The following is an 18,263-nucleotide window of genomic DNA, read 5'->3' on the forward strand; positions in this document are numbered from 1 at the left end:
ATCCAATCAATTAGTTTATAAATCAAAGTTCAAACGTCAAAAAATTCTCAAGGAAATGTTATCGCCGGCTTTTCAATGCGCACAATTTTGTAAAAACATCATTCAAGCCAACTCAATTTTCAATTATAAAATACAACGTTCGTGTTCTTTAACAAAAATGACTACTCAAGCAAAGTGGAAGATTGAAAAGAACCGTGTTCTAAATTTACCATTACAAGAAAAAAGAAAACTTTACAGAACTTCTGAATACATTACTTTGGAAGACATTTATACTTGGTCTAAATACGCTAAAGAAAATGAGCATATAAAGACGAAACTTCGTACCGAAGATGATCTCAATGAATTCAAAAAGTTTCAAATCAATCCTGCTAAGAATGCCCACCTTGCTGAGAAGGTGTCAATTTTCAAGGGAGATATTACTAAATTGGAGGTAAGTGTACATTTTTGTCCATCATAGAATGATTTAGCTTTATTTTACCAAGTGAAGCAATTTATTCATTTAATTTTTAGGCCAACTAATGATTTAAATATTTTTTTAGATTGATGCTATTGTAAATGCAGCTAATTCACGTTTGAAAGCTGGTGGCGGCGTTGATGGTGCTATACACCGAGCGGCAGGACCATTACTACAGGTTATATATTTTTTAATTCTTTTTATTGACTTACATCCTCAGTGGATGTTGAATAAGTAATCATAAGTCCAGCGTACAAAACATCCAAGTGAGCATAGAAGTAATTGCAAACAATATAGGTATTATTTTTGGCAAACAAAGAGTTGTTGACTGCTTCATAATTATAATATAATTTATCTCCAAGACATAAATCTTTAATGAATACAAAGGTTATCATTTTTTATCGTAATTACTTCAGAACAAAACAAGAAAGTTGTGAATGATCCTGTGGAGACTATTTTAAGCCACAATTTTGTGATTTATGTCCCTATTTTATGTTTTTTAATGAAATTTATACTCATTTCTGTGTAAATTGGAAATTATTTTAGAAAGGAGAATTGTAGATTTTGATTGTCTGTTGTAAATTCAGATTTTATGCATTTTAAATAATTGTATTGATGTTTAAAGTTTTTTTTTTTCAAAATTCAAACATAGGATAGTTAACATAGGAAACAGGAAAATATTTCTCTAGAGCTTAACACTGTTCTAGATATTAATAGAATATTCCACCAAAAAAAAAAAAAAAAAACTTGAGAGGTGTCAAGGGACACCCGGATGGAACGAAGTTCCTTTCTATTAATTAGTGAAGGAACGAATGTTTATTCTATGAATAAAAAACTTAAGTCTTCACAAGAAGTACATTTTATTTCTATGAATTTTCGTTATATATTGTCAGTTGTGGCCATGGTGAAGTAGCGCTCATTCGTCATTAACATACTTACTATAGCAAAAAGTGTTGTGACAACTTTTCGTAAGAATTTTTTCAGTCTAGCCCCCTTTCACAACGCGTGATAAGGAACTTCGTTCCAATAAAATCTAATTGCTTTTTTGTTACAGGATGAATGTAATTCTCTTGGAGGTTGTCCTACAGGTCAAGCAAAAGCCACAAGTGGTTATGATTTACCAGCTAAGTGTAAGTAAAAACAGTAAATCTAGCGAGAACAAAGGTTGAGTAAACACATTTTTCCAATGCTGTTGGTTATTTCTTATTTCTACAGTTTTAACTCCAATGTAATCAACAAAGAAATATAATAATTCAAAGTATTTTTTTTCAGATGTAATTCACACAGTTGGACCACAAGATGGTTCTGAATCAAAACTTCAATCATGTTACGAACATTGTCTAGCTCTTAAAAGTGAATGCCACTTCAAATCTATAGCATTCCCATGTATTTCAACTGGAATTTACGGTTTTCCAAATCGTCTGGCTGCGCATATTGCATTAAGGACTGTACGGAAATATCTAGAGTCAGATGATAACATGCAAAGAGTTATTTTCTGCACTTTCATGCCAACAGATGTGGACATCTATGAGACATTAATGCAATTGTACTTCCCAGTAGAGGAATAAAAATTATAAAAGCACCTATTGTGATTTAAAAAGCATGAAATGCATATTTAATCAATAACAATAAAGAATTAATTTTTTGTCTGTATTTTATTTATTTGTGTGAATTCGGAAATTATTATTTTTTATTTTATAATTTGAGAGCGTCGGTGGCTCAGGTGTTAAGCACTTGACTTGCAATCTGCAGGTCCAGGGTTCGAATCCCGTCATGTACCAATGTGATTTTCGATTTACATATGTACATTTATCCGACGTTCTTACGGTGAAGGAAAACATCGTGATGCTGCACATATCTGAGAATAAATTCAATGATATGTGTGAAGTCAACCCGCACTTGGCCAGCGTGGTTGACTATGACCTAGTCACCCCTAACTTGGGGTAGGTTCCGAGCCCCTCGGTGGGGACGTATAGTGAGCTGATGATGATGATTTTATAATTTACTTTGAAAATACTGAATACAACAGGCTTAGTGTTGTTTCCTTGAATATTCATGCATATATGTAATTCATTGGCTATTTCAAATTATATTACTACTAGCTTTTACCCGCGACTCCGTCCGCGCGGAATAAAAAATAGAAAACGGGGTAAAAATTATCCTATGTCCGTTTCCTAGTTCTAAGCTACCTGCCCACCAATTTTCAGTCAAATCGATTCAGCCGTTCTTGAGTTATAAATAGTGTAACTAACACGACTTTCTTTTATATATGTATATAGATTGAGTGTAAACTCTAACATTCGCTAATAAACACATTCAACAAATCCACAAATTAGTTGTTGGATTAGACGCTCACATATTGCAACCAACAGCATAAAGATCTTAGAACTGTAAATCTTAGTAAAAATGTTATTTTTTTAAGCAGTTTATACAGGATGTTCCAAAAGGTTACGTACATAGGAAGGGGGGTGATAGGGGTGGTCACAAGGGCTGATTTGAGGGCGAGGATCAGAGGCCGCGGAATCAATTAATAATAGAAGATTTGCTTGCCATATCTCCCGCTCATTTTAAAACGATATAGGGCGTGTATTTATGTTGGTGGCAGACATTTCGAGCATTTTATTTGAATAAATAATTACAATTTTGTTTAATTTTCGACATCCAGTATGACGCTCAAAATATACGATTTTTCTCAGATTTTACGTAAATTTTATTAACCGGCTTCATGAAGAAAAGGTCTGTGGTTTTTGTTGGGCACAAACAATTTGTGCCAACCCGCAGAAATGTCACTGTCAATAAAATGAATATTTCTCTTTCTTAAAATGAATAATAATAACAGAAACGATGTTTAGTTTTTAAATACCAAATACAAAAATGGTTCGTTGTTGTGTTTTAGGGTGTAGAAATCGAAGTGAGCGGAAATATGAGAATATAACTTTTCACTCGTATGTAATATTTTATTATTTGTAAATTAGTCTTGTGTTAACAAAAAAAAACAATTCATTTAAATGAAAAATATGTCTATTTTTTCCCTAATTTTCCTTCGCCTCATTATTGAATGTAAAGAAAAAGTAAAAAAATGGTTTCGTTTATTAAATTAGGAAATGACGGATTTTATTTAAATTCATGAATTACAGATTTCGTAAAGGCGACGTCATGAGAAACAGATGGATAGCATTTACTGGTAGAAAAAATTGGAAACCAAGTAAATGCGACCGTATATGTAGTAAGCATTTTGAAAGCTTTTGTTTTCATAAAACTAAATTCAAGGTTAACTTAAAAACAAATGCTGTACCAACACTATTTAAATATGTAAGTTTATTCATTTACTTATTTAACAATTTATTTTAATAGATAATAAATTTAAAAAAAGTACTTCAGGATATATAAAACATAAGATCTAACATATTTAAACTTTGAATACTAGTAGGTTATATCTAGTTTTATTTTTATTTTTACAGCGCATTGCAAATTCTATTCAATATAGATATTCGGGGTATAAAAATAATGAACTACTATTGAAGCCGACAACTATAACACAAGTTTCCAGTCATGTAAGTTTAAAACAATTTTATATAAGCAAGTACTCACTTCATATCCCCTCTTTTTTCCTTATGTAGGGTAGACACAGAAAGTACTCTTTCATAAATAGCTGTTGTAAATAATCAACTGTTGTTGAATTCATCCGTATCATCAGTCTTCCAATTCATAGACAACTGATTTTTTTTTTTTCAGAAAAAAAAATTGACTGGTGTAAAGGAGGTAAGAAAGAAAATCTCAAAGTCATCTCAATTAGGAAAAACTGGAAAGGTAGAAACTGTAAGTGTCTAATAAATAATTACAGCAGAGATTTTTTAAGTTTTTATCCATGACAAGTAATTTATTGTGTAATAATATCATAAATAAATCTGTAACGTAAAAATATATATTTTAAAAATTATAATATTTAAAAAATATATTTTTATATTTTAGTATCTTCATATAAACAAAAGTCGAGAGGTAGTTACAAAGTTCGATGAAGATGATGAAGAGACAGACGATGCTTTAACCGATTGGAGTTACAAGGATGACGATATAGAATCCACCATCGAACCAACGGTAAGAATATAGAAATAATACATACTTTGTGAACGGAAAGGGTTCCTCTGAAAGCCTTAAGACTTTTTGGGAGTAGAGTTTCTCTTTCTTTTATAGAATCTTCCTTCACTGTTATGATAACTATATTTTCAACGTTGTCTTATAATACTTCACAAAACGAATCAAAATCACCAATATCTCGTCCGTATCGAACCATTTTGTCAGCAGTTCTCTTTAAAACTGTTCCTATGCCGTCAGGAGCACCCTTTCCATGCCCCGCCTCTGTATAATTCCAAGTAATTTTAGATATGTTAGACTTAAAATAGTACATAAGGCATTAAATCCAGCGAAATTTAGACAAAGAATACGAGTTTTTGTAAAATTAATGAACATGGTAATGAAAATAATGAAGAGGTCAATGATTTCCGCGACACTATTTTTAAGTTTTTTATATTTTAGTATAGTTATTTTGTTATTTTATTACCTACTAAATATGAATAAATGTGAAAGGAACATTTTGAGATATGTTTTATATAATGCTTAATATTATTTTTAGTGAAATTATCGAATCACACCAAAAATATGCTATTTTGAAAATTCACCCAAGTACTCACTTCATATCCCCTCTTTTTTCCTTATGTAGGGTAGACACAGAAAGTACTCTTTCATAAATAGCTGTTGTAAATAATCAGCTGTTGTTGAATTCATCTGTATCATCAGTCTTCCAATTCATAGACAACTGATTTTTTTTTCAGAAAAAAAAATTGTCTGGTGTAAAGGAGGTAAAAAAGAAAATTTCAAAAACATCTCAATTAGGAAAAACTGGAGAAGTAGAAACTGTAAGTGTCTAATAAATAATTACAGCAGAGATTTTTTAAGTTTTTGTCCATGACAAAAAGTTTCTTATCCAATTTGTGAACCATTATTTGCCACCATCATGCACCTCTGTCGGATATTTTGTGTACATCAGGAAACAGGAATATTAAGTGATTTATTCAAAAGATATCACATAATTAGTAATTTATTGTGTAATAATATTTTTAAAAAATCTGTAACGTAAAAACATATTTTTTAAAAATTATGTTATTTAAAAATATATTTTTATATTTTAGTATCTTCATATAAACAAAAGTCGAGAGGTAGTTTCAAAGTTCGATGAAGATGATGAAGAGACAGACGATGCTTTAACCGATTGGAGTTACAAGGATGACGATATAGAATCCACCATCGAACCAACGGTAAGAATATAGAAATAATACATAATTTACTATTAAAAGAAATACTTAAGGTAATAGTAATGGAAACAGTTCGTTTTTCAGCTTAGTATAAATTATACGAAATAAAAGCCATATTGTATAACTAGCTGTCGCCCACAACTCCGCCCGCACGGAGTTAGTTAAAACAAAACATAATTAGTAGCCTATGTGTCTGTGCCAGTCTATTTTCTACAGCCGTTGAGCTGTCCTGGAAATATCTTGTAACAAATATTTGTACATTCGCATTTATAATATTAGTAATATAAATAACAATTGTTTTGTTGCAAATGTCAATAATAAAAATGGAGGTAGAAATAACAGGGTTTTTTTAAAATTTCATATTTTCGAGTACCATTTCAAAGAATATTTTTAGTTTTATTCTATGAAAAATTTAGCATTATTTAAAGTTTAAAGAAGTGGGTAGTTATAATTATTTAATTACTGGACAATATTCACATAATTTTGTTCCAGTCTTCTCTTCATACAACTTTCATAATAAAAGACGAAGTATTGGAACCTGAAGAACAATTTCCACACAACGAGTGAGTTAAATTTTTATTAATATTATGTATATTCTAATGATCATTTTTTATAATAGTAGATATTACAAGATTTCACATGGCAACATTAATGTGGCAATGACTTCAAAAAGGGAATACCATAGTCAAAGTTTTTTAGGGTTGTCATTTTATAACCTATGTACTGCCAATACGTAGTCTATGGATGTAAAACACAATTTTATGTATTTATTATGTTTTTATTTCATTAAATTAGGATTTAATTTTTTCTGCGTGTTTGTAGGTTAACCTTTAAATGTGACGTTGAAGATAGTGATCTATTTGATACTAAGGATTCTACAAAGAATACTACCAATGCAGCGTAAGTAATACCGTGAGTTTGCATCGTCTAAACTAGGGATTCCCAAAGGGGTCGATATCGAACTTAAAGCATTGCTAATTCTCACTCTGTCTTCTATTGACCTAAGTCAGAATTAATAATAATAATAATAACAATAATTGATTTTAAAAGTATGTAATTTGGCCATGGATGTCTGTGGAAACAGTTCATTTTGGAAAATGTGGTCACTTGTCCCAAATAGTTTGGGGATCCCTGGTTTAAACATTCACATAAAACATGTGCGTTTCAGTACTTCTAGGGAACAATTAAGCGTGATTTTTTTTGTATTTTTGTTTTTGCATGAAATGTGTTTAAATACTTTAATTTTATAGACCAGCTAGCAAGGAACCTAAAGGTCCTTACTCATGGGTAGGCAACTATAAGGGCCGGCCGACTTTGGCACAAGTAGCGAAACAAATTAAACTTTTAATTGAAAAATTCACATCAGACGAAGAAAGCGACTCACAAGAAAACAACGATCGAAAATCTAAAGTTATCGAATCACAAAAAAATGGCGTCGATAATAAAAATCAAGACGAAATACAAGAGGAAGATCTAGAATTCTTCCAATGGAAAACTTTAAAAAGTTGGCAGGGTATTAAAAGGCCCTTTCTTAATAGATGTACAGGACCTACTTCAGTATTTACGAGCCCTTATGCTACTTTTCGAGTTTACTGGGATAATAGTATACTTTCGTACATAACTACAGAAACAAATAGATATATGTACGATAGTAATGATTGGACTGAAACTAATGTTGATGAAATCTTAATTTTATTCGCCTTTTGGATAATTTTAGGTATCATTAAAATGCCAACAATAAAATCCTGCTATGCTCATAATGTTCCAATTCTAAGAACAGATGTTTTTAGACGACTCCTATCTGAAAATCGATTTACTAATCTTACTAAATCTTTGTACATAGTAGACGATAACAAAGATCCTGATGACTTCTACCAATTTCGAACACTCATTGACCATTTAAACGTTTAATTTAAAGATTATTACAACTTATATCAAGACATATTTATCGACGAATCAACCATTATGTGGGAATCGAGTTGCAACATGGGTATAAAAATACACCATTTGTGTGAATCGAAAACAGGTTACGTTTGGTCGTTTCTTGTTGATTCGAATCGTAAAAATAATGCATCTAGTTTGCCCGATGTTGGATATATTATGAAGCTTATATATAATCACACTTTTGATTGACAATATATACATATTGTTCTCCTCTATTCTATTTTAAGAAAAAAAAAACAGCCTTTTCGGCAATGAAAACGCACAGTAAGAAACTTTAAATGAAATATAAAAATTTTATCAATCATTCCGATACATACATACTTTATAACCTGATAACCTAACCCTTTTTTTGTTGACGCGGGGAATGCATTTACGTACTTCGCCGTCCGTGCTGCGGGGGCAGCAGGGACGGTTTCGTGTGGGACTCCCGGCCTTATAAGGCCGGACTACCCACTAAACCCCGCGGTGTTCTCCTTCGCCTGACCGGGCCGTGGCATCTACGTTAGTTTATCCACGACCCGGCTAGGGGAGCCCCTTGGTAGGGGCTCGACACGTGTAGGCAGGGGCTGGATGTAACACACCCTCCCATCACCCTATGACGCGCTCCCTCGGAACTCACGAGAGAGGGCATCCGCCACATTCGGTGCAGCAGATCCCCCGACCTGCCGCGCGTGGCCACCTCAAATTGGTTGAAGGGCCGCGGCGTACCTCGTACGCCGGCGGCCCCTCGCTGGGGCCCTGCGGGGCGGCAGCGTTTCGCTGGCGCGTTCGCGTTCCCGCAGGGCTTCTCTCTTGGCCGCCATCACCTCGCGTGCAAACGAGGCGACGGCGGCCCAGCTCTGCTCGCTGCCGGCCATCGGTCTAACGACGGCCGGCAGCGACAGATCGCGTCCTATTGCGCCAGTGAGTGTGGCGCGTTCAGCGTCCCAGGCCGTGCACACGGCGAGCGTATGCTCGGCCGTGTCCACGGCGCCGGTCGCGCAATGGTGGCAACCGGGATCTGACTCAATACCCACAACTTCATACAGGTAACGGCCAAAACAGCCGTGCCCTGTGAGAAGCTGCGTCAGGAAGTAAGTCGGCTCCCGGTGCCTCGCCTCCAACCACTGGCGCAGGACGGGGCGGACAGCTTCGACGAGCCGCCTGCTCACCGAGGTGTCCGCCAACCTCTCCGCCCATCGTCGGAAGAGATCGTCTCGTCCTTCCTTCCTCCAGCGAACCTAACCCTCAACATGAATTCAGTTGTCTCAAAAACACTGTATGCCAACGACCTTCACTTGACTCTTAATGAAAAATAATGTCGTTATTTTTTTGTAGTTTTAAGAAATGAAAGATTTAGTTTTACAATTTCCGCCTATTTGCAAATAAATATTTATGAATGAGATACTCTTGTCTTTATTTTTGTAAGCGACTTCCATAATATTTTCGGAACAATTTTTTTAATTGATTTATTAGTATAAAAAGTGCACATTTCTCTGTAATTTTTTTTTAATGAAAATAATACAAATATTCCAAGGTGCGATTCCAAAGTAATTTTACAATAGATTTAGGCGGAGCGCCTTACCACCTCGAACTTCGTTAAATGAGAGAAGAGAAAAATTTTCTTACTCCGATTAAATTTGAAGTGAAGATGTAATAGATAAACTTACTGCTTACTCAATAATTAACTATAAAGTAAAAACAAAAATACATTGAAAATGGGTAAAAGAACCTTTTTCGAATGCATATACGCATAAACCATTACGAATTTTCTATAATTAATGCGGATCGCAAATATAGTTGGCAACACAATTATCATCTGTTTATGTGTCACTGTCATGCTGATGTCAAAATGTCAATAATTTCGGGAAAGTTTTCATATGTTTATCGTAATTTAATTGTATATTACTTTCTAAGAGATATTAGACGTAAATATATCCTTGTAAGTTGTATTTGAATTCCCTACAAATTATTTCAGTTTTTCTGATGCCTTGGAATTGTGGCATTGTCTAAATGTAAATATGTCAACTACAAATTCATTGGAGAATGGTGAGGACTTAGAAAATGTGGCATTGGTACGAATGGAAGATGTACAGCCAGATAGAAGTGTTGAAGTGACAATAACGCGTACCGAAGGTGACGAAAGTAATGATAATAGTTGTAGTTCGACCGAAGATGAGGAATCGAATACTGGCAGTATAGTATCAGTTAAATATGAAGAAGTGATTGACTGTACGGAAAACAGTAATCATTCTGAACAGATTGAATCTAATACAGACCCACTTAAATTGGTAAGTATAAGGCAATGCAATACTTTGCTATGGCATTCAAATTAGAAATGATGGTTTCCCAAATGTTACCTAAGTGTGTAATTTGTTTTTAGAACTTTTTAATATTTCTGGATAACTTGGTAGTTTGATTACTTACAAAATTTTATGTAATCTAGTAAGGCGACACGAAAATGGAAAATATAATTTTTCTGTGTTTCCCTACGTTTTTTATTAACAGTAAGCATTTCTAAAATTTCCAGGATGACGAACCAAAAACCAAAGAGTCGGATCAATGGCCGACATTAGAAATACTGCCAGGTGGTGTTATAAAGAATGCTGACAGATATGAAGATGATTTATTTACATGTCAATTGGAAGATGATAATAAAAATGATGTTGCCATGTACGCGTGTGCTATTTGTTCGGAAAGTTTTGATGAATTAATGACACTTAGCCTTCATGTAAGAGATCATGAACAAGAAAAGAAAAGACAAAATAACAAACTTAGGTGTAAGTAATTTTTTCTTAATTATAATATACTAGCTTTTAACCGCGACTCCGTCCGCGCGGAATACAAAAAATGCACCCAAGATAAAAAAGTTCCTATGTCCGTCTCCTAGTTCTAAGCTACCTCCCCATCAATTTTCAGCTAAATCAGTTCGACCGATCTTGAGTTATAAATAGTGTAACTAACACGACTTTCTTTTATATACATAGATTTTTAATGAGAGAAGTTTGAACCAAAGAGATTCATATATTACGAGCAATTTTATTTAAATACTTTAAGCATAACTGCAAACAATTGTAGGTACCGCTATAGCAAGTGTCAAAGTAGGCAACCAAAATTCTACCAGTGATAGAGGTGTTTTTAAGATTGAGTTCATAATGTCCCGTCTATTATATGAGTATGTTAAGTGTCTCTGGTTTGAACACAACCTAGTTAAAGGTTTATGTATATTATTTTAAACTATGTTAAATAAAGTTAAGATTTTTTTAATTATAACACGATAGAGACAGATATTTTGAAATAATTATGATTTTAATTTTTTCATTTTTACAGATTTAGAGAGCAAAAAAAATGCTAGCAAAAGAAAAATAATAGACATAACTTCGGAAAGCAAGGTGCCAAAGAATGCCTAGCTTAAAATATTGTGTATTGTGCACAACATCTAGCTAAATAATACGGAAAATGCGTCCGGGACTAGCCTTCAATATATTTTTTTGTATATAAACAAACAAATTATATGTTAAATATGTACATGGTTATTTGATAATTACCAGAAAAAAAAAAACATTTATTGTGGAATACATATAACATGTAAAATGTAAAATGAAAACAATGTAAAATGTAGTAACTTTATTTTTACACACAACAAAGATAAAGTTTTTTAGCATTTGATTTAATTCAAAAACTGCTAATCTTCTAGTTATTTAAAAAAAAATCTAAAAATTACCCTTTCCATTAAAATAATTTTTATCAAAATCGGAGCCCCAGGGGCGGAGCATCACGGTAACACACATAAAAAAAAAACAGTCGAATTGATAACCACCTACTTTTTGAAGTCGACAAAAAATGGCTAGGTCATCACGGAGTGAAGTAATTGCATAGTTAGTAGGTAAATTTTACTATTGTTTTAATGAATACAATGTGCGGAAACTATTATTCCTAGCATTATCTTTGTCTGTGCGCATGCACATTGATATATTTATTGTAATTGACCAAGAATTATGTTTATTTCTTTAATAAGAACAGTATTGGCACTTGGTAATGTTATTTTTTTTTCTGGTAGTTACAAAATAACCGTTTATTTAGTCCTAAAAACTTATTTGGTAAGGAGAGCGGCATTGTAACTGTTATTAACAGCGCGGGAAAAATTCCTGCGCTGTTAATAATAGTTTGATAAATGAAGATGCGATATTTTTTTTTCCTTGGCTTTCACACGCGAGCCAATTAAAACACTTGTTACAAAATAATTTTTTTGTAATTTTTCTTTGATTAATAAAAAGTTAAATTTTTTTAAATGAATCTTTACTAAATTTTTTTTTGTATTTATTTTAACAAAGATTAAGATTATGTTAGATTTAAAAATAATTATAATTTTACTATTGAGATGCAACAAAATATTAAATTATTTATCACGGATTCATCATTCCAAATGAACTGTCTTTTTTCCACTGGCCAGGCTATAAGCCGTGTTATTTTGTGCCTATTTGATGTTCGCCATTTTGGCACTGACGGCTTTGGTTAGTGGCGGTGCGGTGTTGGAAACTTGAACTAATAATAGAGATAGAATTATTTGACAGAAACGTCAAATGGCACTTATAAGTTGGAACAAAGTAAAAGCCGTCATTTCCGTAGAGGTCAGTGATTTTCTTACATCATTTTTTCCCTAATTCGTTTTTTAGTAAATTGTAATCAAAATTAAATACATAATTGTATTTTATAAAAAAAAAGAAACCTGTTGAAATTAGAATTAACTATATTTAATATAAAAAATAAAATCGCAAACATTATAAAAATAATGTTTGAAATATTCGTTTATTTTTTTTTTTGTAGATAAATCCATTTTCTGGCTCTTATGTTAGTGTTTAAGTCATGTTTTGTTTTGAGATATGTAATTTAAATATAATAAGTTATTTATAAGCGTAAACGGTTTGGTTTTTTTATTATTTCTACTATAAACCACACTTACCGACACAATTCAAAGTTTTATCCTTTTCGCAGTGAAACTGCACGTAATGCCTTATTTACATTATGCCAGCGCTACTGTCTTACTGTACTGGAATAATGTAAACCAGGCATAAATCTAAATCAAAGAAATTTATGTCAGTCGGATAGGTAAATACTTATGTATAACCTATAGATACCTAATCCAAAGCACAAAAGTTAGGCGCCTTTTTTAAGGTAAACCCCCTCAGTGTTGTCATTTACAATACAAAAATGTCTTCATTACGAAAATCGACTCTCGATTACAAGTCAAACTAGTATGAAACACTATCTATAGGTTATATATCTATCGATAAATGTATTATAGACTTAGAAATAAGTTATGTTTTTAAATATCGGTAAAATAAAATTTTTATCATAATATCAGGGTTTATACTTTTTAAATGTAATCCAATAAACGATAAAAGTCAATTAATATAGTAGTAAGTAGTGTCGCAAATCTAAATGTTGTTTAGGGATAAAAGATTTTTGCTACAACTAGGGTTGCCAGGTCGTCAAACCTAATAGCCGACAGACCAGCCAGTTTGGCCGGGAATTTGGGTAAAAAAGGCCTGACACGGCCGTCAGTCGACTCTCATCGCCGGCGCTCGGCCACTCTCGTTTGCGAAATGTAAAATGCCTAACAAAAGCCGGACAACCCGGACACCTTTATTTTAGTCGGACACGCAATCAAAAAGCCTACCTATGTCCGGCTTCATCCGGACGCCTGGCAACGCTAGGTACAACTAACTTTGGTTATCCACAACACATATATATTTGTATATAGTTTCGAAAGTGAAAACTCACGTAAAAGATTTCTTCAAAATCTCGCTCAAATATTATTCTGCATTATATGATAACTTTAAAATGTGGGTAGTTTTAAAAAAGTTACCTAATTTAGGTAAAGAATGATTTATTGTTTTAAATAATCGTACTTTTATAAATAACTGATTTTTTATGCCTATATAATAAAATAATGGTAAGCTTTATATTGATTTGATTTCAAGTACAATTATGTTTTTATTAACACATTAAATGCTACTAAAATATCTACATACTAAAGTATTGCCAGACGAATCCATAGCACTTGAAGTGTTAAATCAGTCTTTGTAGTTGTTTGATTTCTTCTTTTTTTACAATTAACTTTTCTCTGTCTAACGCTTTCGTATGTTCAGGCACAGATGTTATGTAGTATTTACTTGAATACTTAGCTTCCAATTTATCTAAATTATCTTCCAGTTTTTTAATTTTATTTCTTAGTTTTTCTTTAGCGGCTGATATAATATTAGCTGCATTGTCATCTTCTATAGCTAATTTGATTTCAGTATCTTTATCAAGTAAGGTAGATACAAAATATTTGCTATCGTCTATATTTATTTTTAAATACCCACATTTCGTCAAATGTAGTACTATATCTTGATTATTATCAAGATCTAACATTAATATATCGTTGTTTGTTTTAATATTTATTGAAGTTTTTATTTTATTTGAAATATTATACATTCCTTTCATTTCTCTAACAAGACTTATAACATTCAATAATTTCGTTACTTGATTTTCTAAATCTTTATTCTTCCAAATTTCGAAATCTTTTATCTGTGGGTAGTCGAAAAAAGGTTTTTTTAAGTCATCGAAGTTGTGTATTATATTTGTTTCGAAATCTGGGATTTTTGGTATCAATTCTTCTGTGATATAAACCATTATTGGTGCCAGACATCTAAGTGAAGTGTTCAGAACTGCTGTAAGTGTATGCGCGTGAGCATATCCCATTTTATAATCGTTATTTTCAAATCCAGGTTTAGTCGCTTCAAGGTACACATCGCAGAATTCACTATAAATCAATGTTTTGATTGCTTTCGTTGCTAAATGTAAATCGTAATCATCCATTGCTTTATTTACTTTGTCAACCATATCTGCAAGTCTACTTAATATCCATTTATCAAAATATGTCAAATCGTCTTGCGTTATTTCATCATTGATTGGTCTAAGTTTGTCAAACGATAACTGCATATATTTGATACTTTGCCAAATTTTATTACAGAATAATTTGTTCGCATGACATTGGTGTACGTCGAAATTTACGAAATGTGATTTAATGTCTTGTGTCAATAATGTAAATCTTAGAGCATCAACTCCACATTCTGGGATACCTTTTGTTGTTGTATAATTAGTTTTATGATAAGCTAGAGCTTTATTCAATTCTTCTTTATTAAGTACTCCATTTTTATGCATTTCTTCAGATTTAATTTTAAGATTTTCTAATGAAATTCCTTTAATAACATCAATTGGATCTATCACATTGCCTCTACTTTTAGACATTTTAGCACCTTTATTATCACAAATAACACCATGTAGTAAAATATTGTTGAAAGGTAATTGTCCTGTTAATTCTATACCTAACATAACCATTCTGTGTACCCAGAAACCTAATATATCATGACCTGTTACCATTAAACTTAGAGGATAGAAATCTTTATAATCATAACTGTTATAGTTTTCTGGCCAACCTAATGCAGCGAATGGATAAATACCAGATGAAAACCAAGTATCAAGAACATCTGTATCTCTTTCTATACTAATATCTTCCGGTGCAGTTCTTAAATATTTTGATGCTTGTATTTTTGCTAATATCTCATCAGTTGCAGCAATCCATATAATATCTTTGTCTACTTTGCATTTGTAAGCTGGTATTTGATGTCCCCACCATAGTTGTCGTGATATGCACCAATCACGTTCATCTTCAGTCCAATTTATCCAATTCTTTATGTACTTTTCAGGATTTATTTTTAATTGACCACTTTTGACAGCATTTGAAGCTGCTTTGTTTAAATTTCTACAAGACAAGAACCATTGTTCTTTAGGTAATTGTTCTAGTACATCACCAGTTCGACTGCATATTGGTAATGTCATTTGATGTGTTTGTATGGATTTTAAAAGTCCCATTTCATTCAAATGTTGGACCAACTTTTGTCTACAATCGTAGCGTTTTATTTGATCAAATATTTGGCATGTTTGCATTAAACCATCTTCGTTTATGACTTGTATTGAGGGTAGACGATGTCGTTTGGCCACTTCGTTGTCAATTTTGCTATGTGCTGGAGTTATTTTAACAGCTCCTGTGCCAAGTTTAGTGTCAACCATCTCATCATATATGATAGGGATGGTATCATTTCTAAACGGATGTACTGCTCTTTTTCCTTGTAAGTGTTTGTATCTGCAAAGAATTTCCTTTATTATTTCAGATAAACAATTGTTCTATTCTAAACAAAGATTCGTAAATAGCAAGTTATTTTCAGAAACATTAACTCATTATATCATATATTTTTAATACAAATATTAAATTATATATATCTAATATATAAAATTCTCGTGTCACAGTTTTCGTTCCCGTACTCCTCCGAAACGGCTTGACCGATTCTCATGAAATTTTGTGAGCATATTCAGTAGGTCTGAGAATCGGACAACATCTATTTTTCATACCCCTATTAAGTTTTTTTAACGGCGCGCGGACGGAGTCGCGGGCGACAGCTAGTATATATATAACAATATTTAATTGTTATTATTGTAATTGAATAGTGGAAAATTTAACACATTCACCACTGTTGGTTTTCGAGACCAAAATCTTTGTATGAAACATATCATCCCTGTAATTTTTTGAGAAAACAGAGATAATATGTTTTAAAAGGGGACTATGGTCTCAGAAATCTACAATCAATACTGCTACGATTTTACATACAACAATGAACTCGCAGTTTGTGGCACTGACTGTATTAAGGTTTCATTAGGAATGCATATGGAAGTTAATTTTTTTTTTAATTAAACTTACCTTTTATCATTAGGATGAACTGCGATGGCTGTATCTCCTAACATTGTTTCCGGTGTAGTTGTGGACACAATAATTTCTTCATCGCTGTCATATATTTTATATGCAAAATTATACATTAAGCCAAACTTGACAGGGTCTTTGTAACCTGGTATTTTTAACTCTGTTGGTGTGTTTATAGGTATGTTTTCCACTTCTATATCAGAAACGGTAGATTTTAAAGCATTACACCAGTTGACTAACGCTTTCTTTCTGTAAACAAGACCTCTTTCGAATAATTGTATGAAGGCTGTGTTTACAGCGTTTGAATGGTTTTGATCCATTGTGAAAACTTGGCGAGACCAATCCAAGGAGCAGCCTAAAGTACGTAATTGATTGCATATAGTGTCGCCATGTTTTTCCTTCCATTTCCACACTTCTGTGTTAAATTTTTCTCGACCGATTTCATGACGCGTAATATTTTGTTTGCTTTTTAAATAATTCTCAACTACACCCTGAAAAAATATTTAGAGACATTTCAGTGGTAATAATAGTTAAGACATTAGAGTAGTGAAGATAAAGAATAAAAAATGACAAAAACTATAAGTAAAAAAAATAACATAATGTTGTTGGTTCCTACATAAACTATCATAAGTTTGAAACGCAATTTTTTCAAAACAAATCTTTACAATATATTATGGTTAATTAAGATGCAAAAAATGTAAACTGGTCAATCAAAATCTATAGCACTTTCTAACATTCCTTTCAAATTTACACAGAAATCAATATTTATCAATTTATTTCAACAACAGAGTAAATCGTAAAATTGTGGCTTATGATAGTCTACATAGGAGCAATTGCTGTAATAAATACCTTTGTCAGTTAGTTTCAGAAACTATATATGGATTTACTACTAATAAACTTTAGGTTTTAGTAACAATGGTAGATTACTTTATGAGATTACCTGTGTTGCGATACCTGCATGATCAGTACCAGGAAGCCATAAGACATTATAACCCAATGACCTCTTTCGTCTTACAATCACATCTTGTATAGTACAGGACAAGGCATGGCCTGGAATAATATTCATTTTTAATTTTTTTTTCTTTCATTATCCATAGATATTTAAGTTTATTATTATTTCATCTTAAAATTTATTTGCAACCAGGAGTACAATTTTCAAGGCATTATAAAAAATAATTGTAATTTAAATTGACAAAACGTTAGGTTAGAATTTTTTAGATTTAACACTTGGTTCACTAAATTTTTACGATGTTAATTTACACTACAAATTGTTTAAATTTAACTAACCTAAATGAAGTTTTCCTGTAACATTTGGTGGTGGCAGAACAACGCTGAACACCGGTTCTTTACTGGAATTCTTTGCAATAAAAAGACCTTTACTTTCCCATTCATCATATCTATTTATTTCTACAACTTCTGGTTTGTAAGCCGCCGCTGCTAAATTTGGGGTAAATATACGAGTTGTGGTCGATTTTAATGTTCTATTTAATGATAAATTGTGAATTCTTACATTTCTCCTTACTATCATTTTAAATATTATCAATGTTGTTATTTTTATACTTGACAGAAAGATTTTCTATTTTTTTCGTCGATTTCCCTTGTCGACAAAGGCGGCTCAACTTACATCCTGTAAGCAGATTTAACAATTCTATGTTGAAAAAATGGAAGCATGGTTCTTTTTTATTTGAAAATAACTTATAATATTGAGTAGCTATATTTTTAGCTTTTAATGTACGTTAAATGTAGACCAAAAATAAATTTATGTAAATAT

General features: G+C 32.2%; 3 protein-coding genes across 4 annotated transcripts; 2 read left to right on the top strand and 1 right to left on the bottom strand.

Annotated features, from left to right (window-relative positions):
• The first annotated feature begins 11 nt into the window (after nucleotides 1-11).
• On the top strand, nucleotides 12-2,068 carry LOC106708500 (macro domain-containing protein CT2219). Its single transcript, XM_014500031.2, has 4 exons — nucleotides 12-430; nucleotides 540-632; nucleotides 1,509-1,584; nucleotides 1,727-2,068. The coding sequence occupies exons 1-4, from the start codon at nucleotides 56-58 to the stop codon at nucleotides 2,020-2,022; spliced, it is 840 nt and encodes a 279-aa protein (XP_014355517.1). The 5' UTR covers nucleotides 12-55; the 3' UTR covers nucleotides 2,023-2,068.
• Nucleotides 2,069-3,244: 1,176 nt separating this feature from the next.
• On the top strand, nucleotides 3,245-11,226 carry LOC106708507. 2 transcript variants are annotated; one of them, XM_014500039.2, is made up of 12 exons: nucleotides 3,245-3,399; nucleotides 3,592-3,766; nucleotides 3,916-4,008; nucleotides 4,190-4,273; nucleotides 4,427-4,552; nucleotides 5,287-5,370; nucleotides 5,644-5,769; nucleotides 6,259-6,329; nucleotides 6,589-6,666; nucleotides 9,668-9,980; nucleotides 10,220-10,469; nucleotides 11,020-11,226. In XM_014500039.2, the coding sequence occupies exons 1-12, from the start codon at nucleotides 3,329-3,331 to the stop codon at nucleotides 11,097-11,099; spliced, it is 1,551 nt and encodes a 516-aa protein (XP_014355525.2). In that variant the 5' UTR covers nucleotides 3,245-3,328; the 3' UTR covers nucleotides 11,100-11,226. The 2 variants fall into 2 exon arrangements, with proteins under 2 accessions (XP_014355525.2, XP_014355526.2); XM_014500040.2 differs by lacking the exons at nucleotides 5,287-5,370; nucleotides 5,644-5,769 and having other exon boundaries at nucleotides 3,246-3,399.
• A 2,407-nt stretch (nucleotides 11,227-13,633) lies between these two features.
• LOC106708494 (valine--tRNA ligase, mitochondrial 1) lies at nucleotides 13,634-18,138 on the bottom strand. The gene is made up of 4 exons (XM_014500025.2): nucleotides 17,780-18,138; nucleotides 17,433-17,542; nucleotides 16,493-16,983; nucleotides 13,634-15,880 (listed from the first exon to the last, which is right to left on the bottom strand). Exons 1-4 carry the CDS (start codon nucleotides 18,018-18,020, stop codon nucleotides 13,762-13,764), a joined length of 2,961 nt encoding a protein of 986 aa, XP_014355511.2. The 5' UTR covers nucleotides 18,021-18,138; the 3' UTR covers nucleotides 13,634-13,761.
• Between the last annotated feature and the right edge of the window lie 125 nt (nucleotides 18,139-18,263).

Source organism: Papilio machaon, chromosome 27, assembly GCF_912999745.1.
Source record: "Papilio machaon chromosome 27, ilPapMach1.1, whole genome shotgun sequence".
In the NCBI taxonomy this organism is placed as follows: domain Eukaryota; kingdom Metazoa; phylum Arthropoda; class Insecta; order Lepidoptera; family Papilionidae; genus Papilio; species Papilio machaon.

Bases quoted from the DNA above. Each gene is read 5' to 3' on its own strand.
- LOC106708507 (XM_014500039.2), top strand. From the start codon at position 3,329: ATGGTTCGTTGTTGTGTTTTAGGGTGTAGAAATCGAAGTGAGCGGAAA. The intron at 4,009-4,189 runs GTAAGTTTAAAA...TTTTTTTTTCAG, and splicing joins TAACACAAGTTTCCAGTCAT to AAAAAAAAATTGACTGGTGT. The intron at 4,553-5,286 runs GTAAGAATATAG...TTTTTTTTTCAG, and splicing joins AATCCACCATCGAACCAACG to AAAAAAAAATTGTCTGGTGT.
- LOC106708494 (XM_014500025.2), bottom strand. From the start codon at position 18,020: ATGATAGTAAGGAGAAATGTAAGAATTCACAATTTATCATTAAATAGA. The intron at 16,984-17,432 runs GTAATCTCATAA...ATATTTTTTCAG, and splicing joins ATGCAGGTATCGCAACACAG to GGTGTAGTTGAGAATTATTT. The intron at 15,881-16,492 runs GTAAGTTTAATT...AATTCTTTGCAG, and splicing joins GTTCATCCTAATGATAAAAG to ATACAAACACTTACAAGGAA.
- LOC106708500 (XM_014500031.2), top strand. From the start codon at position 56: ATGTTATCGCCGGCTTTTCAATGCGCACAATTTTGTAAAAACATCATT. The intron at 633-1,508 runs GTTATATATTTT...TTTTTGTTACAG, and splicing joins CGGCAGGACCATTACTACAG to GATGAATGTAATTCTCTTGG. The intron at 1,585-1,726 runs GTAAGTAAAAAC...ATTTTTTTTCAG, and splicing joins TTATGATTTACCAGCTAAGT to ATGTAATTCACACAGTTGGA.